At 57.2% G+C, this 9,962-nt stretch overlaps 1 protein-coding gene across 1 annotated transcript in view; it reads left to right on the top strand.

Moving 5' to 3' along the window:
- SLC35E2B (solute carrier family 35 member E2B) overlaps positions 1 to 5,265 on the top strand; it is an 8,766-nt gene extending 3,501 nt beyond the window's left edge. Inside the window, exons 5-8 of the mRNA XM_007448935.1 lie at positions 356 to 409; positions 685 to 757; positions 3,301 to 3,446; positions 5,028 to 5,265. Coding sequence (XP_007448997.1) covers positions 356 to 409; positions 685 to 757; positions 3,301 to 3,446; positions 5,028 to 5,265 — 511 coding nt within the window. The remainder of the gene's footprint in view (positions 1 to 355; positions 410 to 684; positions 758 to 3,300; positions 3,447 to 5,027) is intronic.
- The last annotated feature ends 4,697 nt before the right edge of the window (positions 5,266 to 9,962 follow it).

Here is a 9,962-nt window from a genome sequence, read left to right as displayed (position 1 = left end):
AATGCCGAGCCCTCTGGTTCCAGGGAAGCTGGACGCTGTCTGGTCTTCCCATTGGCCACTGCAGGCCTTCCCGGCCAGCAGTTTTGTCTCTGTTTTTTTTCCCCAGGGTCTTCCTGTGCTCACACTGTCCGTTCCGTGGCCGCTGCTGAGCAGAGCTGGGTAACCTCAGGCACGTCCTCAGCCTCTGAGACCTCAGGTTACCCATCTGTGAAAGGGGCAGCTCAGCCCGGCTCACAGCAGACGCCAGGGCCATCCCCAGGGAGCTACCCTGTGTCCCTGTTTCTGGAGGACATGGCACTTCGACCGTGTGAGGTGCCATCTGATCTCTCGCAACCTCTTCTTTTCTTTATTCTAGTTTGCAGAACGTTTTCTCCAAAAAGCTCCTCAGCGGGGACAAATATAGGTTCTCGTAAGTGTCACTGCTCCATGGAGACCAGACCACCCTGTGCCCTGATCCCTCCCATTTCATGGTGCCTTTAAAAGAACCTTGTTGAAACTTGGGAGAAAACTCTGCCTGTTTCCAACTGCCCCTAGGCCGGCTCATTTGAGGCTGCCTGGGACCGTCCAGTGGCCGGTGGGTCGCCTGTCAGGCCCGGCCGTCCGTATCATCTGGGAGGAGATAAATAAACTGGGGCGCGCTGGCTCGGCGGAGGGCGGGGCGAGGACCGGCGCCTGTCCCCGCAGGGCCGCGGAGCTGCAGTTCTACACCAGCGCGGCGGCCGTGGCCATGCTCGTCCCGGCCTGGATCTTCTTCATGGTGAGTCCGGCTCTGGCGCCTTCTCTGGCGCCTTCCCAGGTCGGGGCGAGCCCCGGGCGCCGGGCGTGCCGAGCGCACACACAGGCCGCCAGCGCCGGGGGCGGGGCCCTGAGTGAGGCAAACCCGTGCGGGTCCTGCGTGGGTCCGGTGCCCGTGGGGCGCCAAGCCGCAGCCAGCGGTTCCCGGAAACTTTGCTGGGAGGGTTTTTAGGTGCACTTTGTTGTTGTTTTTTGGCCGCACCTCAGGGCTTGTGGGATGTTAGTTCCCCGACCAGGGATTGAACCCGGGCCACAGCAGTGAAAGTGCTGAGTTTTAACCACTGGACAGCCAGGGAATTCCTGCACTTGTTTTTTTTTTTTAAATTTATTTGTTTATTTATTTTTGGCTGCGTTGGGTCTTCGTTGCTGCGCGCGGGCTTTCTCTAGTTGCGGCGAGCGGGGGCTACTCTTCGTTGTGGTGCGCGGGCTTCTCATTGCGGTGGCTTCTCTTGTGGAGCACGGGCTCTAGGTGCGCGGGCTTCAGTAGTTGTGGCGCACGGGCTCAGTAGTTGTGGCGCACGGGCTTAGTTGCTCTGCGGCATGTGGGATCTTCCCGGATGAGGGCTCGAACCCGTGTCCCCTGCATCGGCAGGCGGCCGAGCCCTCTGGTTCCAGGGAAGCTGGACGCTGTCTGGTCTTCCCATTGGCCACTGCAGGCCTTCCCGGCCAGCAGTTTTGTCTCTGTTTTTTTTCCCCAGGGTCTTCCTGTGCTCACACTGTCCGTTCCGTGGCCGCTGCTGAGCAGAGCTGGGTAACCTCAGGCACGTCCTCAGCCTCTGAGACCTCAGGTTACCCATCTGTGAAAGGGGCAGCTCAGCCCGGCTCACAGCAGACGCCAGGGCCATCCCCAGGGAGCTACCCTGTGTCCCTGTTTCTGGAGGACATGGCACTTCGACCGTGTGAGGTGCCATCTGATCTCTCGCAACCTCTTCTTTTCTTTATTCTAGTTTGCAGAACGTTTTCTCCAAAAAGCTCCTCAGCGGGGACAAATATAGGTTCTCGTAAGTGTCACTGCTCCATGGAGACCAGACCACCCTGTGCCCTGATCCCTCCCATTTCATGGTGCCTTTAAAAGAACCTTGTTGAAACTTGGGAGAAAACTCTGCCTGTTTCCAACTGCCCCTAGGCCGGCTCATTTGAGGCTGCCTGGGACCGTCCAGTGGCCGGTGGGTCGCCTGTCAGGCCCGGCCGTCCGTATCATCTGGGAGGAGATAAATAAACTGGGGCGCGCTGGCTCGGCGGAGGGCGGGGTGGGGGGGCGCGCTGGCTCGGCGGAGGGCGGGGTGGGGGGGCGCGCTGGCTCGGCGGAGGGCGGGGTGGGGGGGCGCGCTGGCTCGGCGGAGGGCGGGGTGGGGGGGCGCGCTGGCTCGGCGGAGGGCGGGGTGGGGGGGCGCGCTGGCTCGGCGGAGGGCGGGGCGAGGACCGGCGCCTGTCCCCGCAGGGCCGCGGAGCTGCAGTTCTACACCAGCGCGGCGGCCGTGGCCATGCTCGTCCCGGCCTGGATCTTCTTCATGGTGAGTCCGGCTCTGGCGCCTTCTCTGGCGCCTTCCCAGGTCGGGGCGAGCCCCGGGCGCCGGGCGTGCCGAGCGCACACACAGGCCGCCAGCGCCGGGGGCGGGGCCCTGAGTGAGGCAAACCCGTGCGGGTCCTGCGTGGGTCCGGTGCCCGTGGGGCGCCAAGCCGCAGCCAGCGGTTCCCGGAAACTTTGCTGGGAGGGTTTTTAGGTGCACTTTGTTGTTGTTTTTTGGCCGCACCTCAGGGCTTGTGGGATGTTAGTTCCCCGACCAGGGATTGAACCCGGGCCACAGCAGTGAAAGTGCTGAGTTTTAACCACTGGACAGCCAGGGAATTCCTGCACTTGTTTTTTTTTTTTAAATTTATTTGTTTATTTATTTTTGGCTGCGTTGGGTCTTCGTTGCTGCGCGCGGGCTTTCTCTAGTTGCGGCGAGCGGGGGCTACTCTTCGTTGTGGTGCGCGGGCTTCTCATTGCGGTGGCTTCTCTTGTGGAGCACGGGCTCTAGGTGCGCGGGCTTCAGTAGTTGTGGCGCACGGGCTCAGTAGTTGTGGCGCACGGGCTTAGTTGCTCTGCGGCATGTGGGATCTTCCCGGATGAGGGCTCGAACCCGTGTCCCCTGCATCGGCAGGCGGATTCTTAACCACTGCGCCACCAGGGAAGCCCCCCTGCACTTGGTTTTTATTACTACTGTTATTTAAAAACATTGTGACCACCATTGAACAAGTCCCAGGGCAGGAGTTTATGAAACGGAGAGCAGTGCGTCCCGCAGCCCCTCCCAGGCGTGTCTGCGTGTCACGCTCCTGTGCTCACGCGTGTCGTGGGCTCCCATCAGTCCTACAGAAGCACAGGTGTGCGTCTACGCAGATCTCTCTTTTTAACACAAGTGGAACTGGGCTGTCCTGTCCTACGGCCGGGCTCCAGCGTGCAGCTGGCCCCTGGGCTGGGGTCTGGGTGTCAGCACCGCGGGCGTCCCTCTGGCTCTGGCGCAGGACTTGCCGGTGATCGGATGGAACGCGAGGAGCTTCCGCTACAGCCAGGACGTGCTGCTTCTGCTGCTGGCGGACGGCGTCCTCTTCCACCTGCAGAGCGTCACAGCCTATGCCCTCATGGGGAGGATCTCCCCCGTGACCTTCAGGTAAGGACCGCACCGCCCAAGAGGTGAAGTGTCTCCAGGTCACGTGCAGAGGGGAACGCTTGCCATCTAGACGTTTTATAAGAGGTGTTCGTGGTTGTGGAATCACAAATGTAGTGATCGTTGTGGTCACAGGTCATAATTACTAGGCCGTTCTGTATCGGTGCCGTTTGAAACATGAACAGGAAAGTCTGTGAAACAGATCTTTAGGGGAATCCCCGCTGGGATTCTGCAGAAGCAGAAATCCTTGGAGTGGTGTGAGTGTACTCCTGCCCGAAACAGCACTGTCCGTGGAATCTCCCGGGATGACGGATCGTCCCGCTTCTGGGCCGCCCAGGGTGGGAGCCACAGGCCACGTGTGCTCCTGAGCGCCTGGGGCGTGCCAAGTGCCACGAGGAACCAACGTCTGACATTTCTCTAACTTTTATCAGTTCACACTTGAGCAGCCACACGTGGCCGTCGGCTCCCTGCCGGTAACTTAGCACTGAGCTCAGGTCTCACAGGCTTCTTCTCTGTAACTGGGTGCACTTAGCGAAAGCGAAAGCGTGATTTGACACTGGAGCATTTTCAGTAACAAATAGAAAGGAGTCGGCTGAGGTTGCCAGCAGGCCTGGAAACCCATGCAGTGATGTCAGCGGGTCTGCCCGTCAAGTTGTTGTAGAAGCCAACGGGCCTTTGTCCTTTAACTTCAGAACTGTCACTGGAGTGCAGAATTGTACCCAGGAGTGATGGCAGCAGGTGCGTCGCTGCCCTTGGGCCTCCCGGGGTGCATGCACCCTCTGCCCGAGTCCTGGAGGGGAGCTGCCTGCAGGGCCCTCCAGGGCAGCTTGATTGCTGAGGTCTCCTGAAGCTCTCGCTGTCACAGTCTGTCATACGGTCCTGTTTCCATTTAGGGCCAGGAATTATATCCACATACCCCTGAAAGTTTGTTTTTCAGTGATTGTTAGTTGACGGTTCAAAAAGCAGAAAACAGAAGACCAGTTCTTTTTATTTTATTAAAAAAATTTTTTTCGGCTGCTGTACAGGATATGGGATCTAGTTCCCCGACCAGGGATCAAACCCGGTCCCCCTGCACTGGAAGTGCAGAGTCTTAACCACTGGACCACGAGGACGGTCCCCAAACCAGTTCTTTTTAAAGAAAATAGCTTTAGGTAGAAAAGTACAAAAATTAAGTTTAAATTGTCCTCAATGGCAGCCCAGGAGACAAGCCCTGTCGTGTTCACTTTATCTTCATGAGGTCCCGGCAGTGGCTGAGCAGGGCTGTGTCACTTCCCAGATAGTCTCCCTAATGACCGGTTCTCTCAGGCGCTCTCAGAGGAACCTTCCTCGTTCTGTGGAGAGCACGCTGCAGCAGTGAGGGATCAAATGTCATGATGTCTATAACATACTTAGAAATATTTCCGTCAAAAAAAGGGCGAAGCAAAATACGACAAAATGCTGAGTGTGAAGATGGGACTCGGCTTTTTGTTGGAAGTGTCGCTGCTTCTCAGTGACCTTTTTCCCAGTAGGAAGAACCCCAGCACGACTGGGGTTGGCGGAGAGGCCTTTGGCCCCCGCCGACGTCCCCGCTGTCCTCTCCCGCAGTGTCGCCAGCACCGTCAAGCACGCCCTGTCCATCTGGCTCAGCGTCATCGTTTTCGGCAACAGGGTCACCAGCCTGTCAGCCGTGGGCACCGTGCTGGTGACAGCCGGAGTCCTGCTCTACAACAAGGCCAAGCAGCAGCAGCGGGAGGCCATGCAGAGCCTGGCTGCGGCCACCAGCCAGTCCCCAGACAGCAGCCCTGAGCCGCTGCTCCCCCCGGACCCCCGGCCACACCACTGAGCCCCGGAGCCTCAGGGGCGCCGCGCACCATGCCGCTCCTCGCCAGTGGGGGACCCCCTTCGCCTCTCCTGCTCCCTGGACGGCAGGCGTGGGGCCTCCGGCTCCACGGGTCACAGTCCGGGTGTGGGAGGTGCGGGTGGGCAGCCTTTCCCGCTCTTTCCTGGGACATTTGGTCAGAGCTGGGGGAGCTCGAATCGGGGTCCCAGATGTCAGCCCCTGGGGCGCAGACCACAGCTGCCACTGAGCCGTTGCCGAGCCACGTGACAACCTCCTCCTGGCGGCCTCTGTGCACCCCCTGCAGCCAGGCCAGGCCCCAATTCCTCTGTGGGTGACGACCACTGGGGACAGCTGTGAAGCCGGGGCTGCAGCCAGGTGCCAGCAGCTGCCCTCCCCACTTGTAGCCGGCGGAGAGAGCCCGCTTCCCCACGCCAGCCGTTGGCGGCCACCCGAAGTACGTCTGGCTCCTCGGCCGTCAGGGAGTCTGTCCACTGGGCTCGGACAGGCTGCCCCACTGCCCAGACACGGAGGCCACGGCATCGGGGCACAGAGCGGAGAGGGGACAGCTGGGGTGCAGAGACCGGCGTTCCCTGCTCCTGAGGATGGAGTGTCCGGCCCCGGCCTCCTGACCACCTGCCTGAGGCGGAGCTGCCCGCATCAGCACCACTTAGGGAAGGTCACTCGCGGAGCGAAGGCGGCCCCACCCCTTTCCGTGCCTGCTGCGCCGAGCTCCTCACCTGAAGGTCCAGCCCTCACCTGCGGCCGGGGCTCCCCAGAGGCCCAGACGTGGTTTCCAGCCCGAGGCTGCGGGCAGCCCCCCGCGGTGTCTGGCTCAGGGAGGGGGCTGCCGTCCCTTCTGCTCCCCTGGGTGAGAGGCAGGCTGTTCGGAGCGCCCCCGGGGAGCACCCATCCCCACTCAACTGGTCAGGAGCCTTGCCTTGTCTCATCAACGAGGCTTTTAGGATTTTCCCTCGTGAATGATGAGCAGGACGAGTGTGGAATATTTACAGTTTTTGTTATGCTGCGTTTAAAATGACAGTGTAGGTTTTTAAAAGGAAACACAGGCATAGGTGGCTTATGGAACGCATCGTGTATGCCAGGTAAACCACAGTCAGACCCATGGCCCGGCCCGGCCCGCCTCCTCCAGAGCAGACAGACGGACGGCCAGCCAGGTGTTTGAGGCCTGTGGTGGGCTGAGGCGCCACCCCTCGCTTCACCTCTTGCCTCGCAGCCCGTTGGGATTTCTGACCCGGACACAGCCCCCTCCCTCCCACCAGGCTAGAGCTCTGGAGCTTGTCAGGTGCAGCCCTACTCGGGGGCCACAGGCTGGCCCCCTGGCTATCTCCAGCCAGCCTGCGGACAGAGCCACCCGAAGGCACAAATCGTTCCCTGAGTCTCAGGCAGCAGTCCCAGCTGTTCGGGGCCTGGGCTCCCTGATTGCTTCTCTGGTTTTCCAGTTGGCTTCTCAGCTGGAAAATATAAAATAGCCCCTCCTGGAGAGCAGATCTCTTGGAAACGAAGAGCAATAACTACATCTCATTAAGTTCCGCTAACTTTAAAAAGCTTGTAATGATGATGGATTAAAATGAGGCCTTTTAAACTACAAAGAACCTTTTTACGAAGCTAACCTCCTGCTCCAGAGGATGGCAGGTCACACGCACCTTCACTGTGCAGGGGTTGCTCGTGTGACTTTCCCAGGTTTTATGCCTTTCCTCTTTTTCTGCGTCCCCCCAAAACAAAACTAAAGAGGGTTCTTCCGCGGTAGCTGGGGCGGCGGCTGGCGCACTGATCTGTGAGGACCAGAGAGAAAGCACCGCTTCCCTGGGGCTGCTGCCTCTGCCCTCAGACTGTGGCCGCTGTGCCCACGGCTGATGGGGAGACGTGAACAGAAGGGGCGCATCTGTGGTCGCCCACGGCAGACAGTCATCTGAGTGTTATCAGGTGCCCGTCGCCTGTGTCCCGAGTGTTGTTAGGGACCTGGGTCCCTGCCTCCTGTGGACGTGCCCCTCCCTCCACTCTCATCCTGTTTTGATTTTCTAGATATTAGGACCAAGAAAGATTTTCCTAAATTATTAGTAAATGAGGCAGTTTCTAGCAAAGCTGCTTTTGAGACTTCTCCTCATCCCGGGTGGGAGACTACAAAACATGTGCTGCAGCTGCAGTCTGTCTGCATCTCCACCCCTAAGTCGTCCACATGTTGGGCGTTTCCGCAGCCTGGCAATGGCATTTGTTTAATAACCGTACAGACATGTTTTTTAATTAACTTTGTTTAGTAGTTTTTTAGTATGTTCTTTTCACTGAACCATCGCAGGCGTGCTCGTACCAGTGTTGACACTGGGTGTTGTGTGTTACATTGGGTTCACTCCTCCTATGTCTTTGGTCGTCGTCCGTGCCTTTGTAAACAAACACTTGAACCAGGCTTCTGAATCTGGTCATCTGCTTACTTACATTGATACTTAGAGATGTAGAGATCTCTGGCTTTCAAGGAAATTTCCACTACTGAGTGGCATAAAAAAAGCCTTTTTCAAAAAAGAATTCTGATAGTCATAATTTCCTGCATATCAGCATTAAAATCATATGCCTTGGAAAAACTGAGAATACCCTTGCACAATCCAAAATGTGTCTTTAATTTGTGAATCAAACAGTAAAAAATTGCTGCACGAGGAATATCATCCACATGGGGCCGTGCTCGTCGCCAGCCCTTGAAATACTTTCCGCAAACTGGTGGGCTTTCCCTCCTGTGCGGCGCTGACTGTCCCATGGAGAGTCATTTACAGACGGGCCAGAGGGGATCAAAGAAATGCAACACGTCTTTTTACATCTGTCCAGGGGGTGTGCTTCCTGATGCCTGAAAGTATTTTCACTGTTCCCCTGGGTTGGAAAAATTAAACAAAGATGTTGTTACAGGTAGAAACTCTCCTCTCGTTGCCTTTGACCAACATTGTGCCAAGGGCTCTGTTCTCCAGAACACGTGCGCGCCCTGGTTGGGACCTCTTTGTTTTCTTAGTTTATAAATAAGAACGTCCCAGCTCCCCTGAAGAGTCTGCCTATTCCCCTATCCTGGCTGAGGGGCCGAGAGCAGAGTCATGAGGTTATGCTGACCGTCGCTTGGCGTACTCACCCTGCAGCTCAGGGTGTAAAACCTTCCAGTTTGCTGTCTCTGTAGTATCTCCTCCCCTTCTCCTGAGGGCTGAGATTCCGAGTTTGATGGCCACTGGGTCCATGCCTGGATGTCCAAACTGAGTTGGAAACTGTTCTGATTGGCAAAGTCTTTGGTTTTGTTTGTTTGTTTTTTTCCAGTTTTCATCAGAGGAAAACTGGCATTCAGCTGATGTGCTATTTCTAGACTGCAGATGTGTGAGTAGCGTCTGCACCCGCCCAGGGCGGTGTTGTGGGCACCACGTTGCAGAGGGCCACAGTGAGAGGGACTTTCCCACACTGAAAAACTTGAAAATTATATCAATAATTGTCTACGTCAGAACCAAATTATATGTGCTTTATACCAAACAAAACTGCGGAGAACTAAAAGTACATTGTGCAAAATGTCTATAGTGTTTTGTATTTCACTTATTTCAGTATTTATGTGATTAGATGGATTCTTTCTAGAAAATGGTGGTTAAATAACTGAGTCACTGTTAATTCTGCTATGGTAATACATCGATGCTGTACAGTGAATCCTGTGGATGCCCCCTGGTTATTTTTGTCTAAATTAAGCCACCATGGTAGCAACTATCTAGGACTCTTGTTCTGCAAAAGTAAAATAAATGTTCAGCGTATACTGTTTTCTTCCTTGTGTAACTCTCCAGTGTTCGCGCTACTGAAATGAACAAGGGTGGGTTCTTATTGCCTTCACCCCTTTTCAGCGTGAAGGGAGTAAAAAAATTGGTTTTTTCCTGTCACCAAAAACTCAGGAAGCAAAACAAGCGCCTGGACACAGAAAGTAAACATTTCTTTCCGGGAAGAGAAAGAATTCCAATTCCACCGCCCTTTCTGTGCCCCAATTTCCTGTCACATTTTACCACATTTTCCATTTCAGGTCCAGTGAATGTGGGTATTCGTTTACCGTTCTCTTTCCTGAGGTTCTCGAGGTTGAACTGCCAGTTTTCTGTGACCACCAAGGTCCGCAGAGTAACTGGAGCCAGGGAAGAGAACTTCATTCTAAGAGCCTCAACAGGTTAGAAGCCGCACCTCACGATGAGGGAGTGCACGGACTTTGAGGGCCCCCCTGCCCCGCCTTAGCACAGCTTAAAACCCCGTGGCAACCGCTCTCCCCGCCCCGGACCGGCGGGAGGTCTTCCGTAGGCAAGATTCGGAGTCCACCGCGCGACCGCCGGGGTCGGGGTCACGGGGACTGGGAGAAAGGGCGCAACACCGGCACCCGACCAGGACAGGCCCGGACTTCCGCCGAGCTGCCAGCAGGGACTCGCCCCGCCCCGGCACCCCGGGTGTCGTCAGCAGTCTGCGCCTAGGCCCGTAATGACGCGCAGCGCGCGCCCGGCACCCTGCGCAGGTCTGGTGTTGGCGGCGGGGAGGGGGGAGTGGGAGGGTGGGGGGGGGGTGGGGGGGTGGGGGTGGGCTCGACCATCGGGCCTGCCCCCGGTCGTCATCAGCCCGCGCCAACGCAGGAAGTGACGACACTCCTGGCGCGCGCCGGGCGGTTTCTTCTCAGGGTCCGGGTCCGACGGCGGCGGCGGCGTAGG

Source organism: Lipotes vexillifer, unplaced genomic scaffold, assembly GCF_000442215.2.
Source record: "Lipotes vexillifer unplaced genomic scaffold, Lipotes_vexillifer_v1.1 scaffold835, whole genome shotgun sequence".
NCBI lineage: Eukaryota > Metazoa > Chordata > Mammalia > Artiodactyla > Lipotidae > Lipotes > Lipotes vexillifer.
Note: the sequence above shows the minus strand (reverse complement) of the source record. Positions and strands in the feature narration are given on the sequence as shown.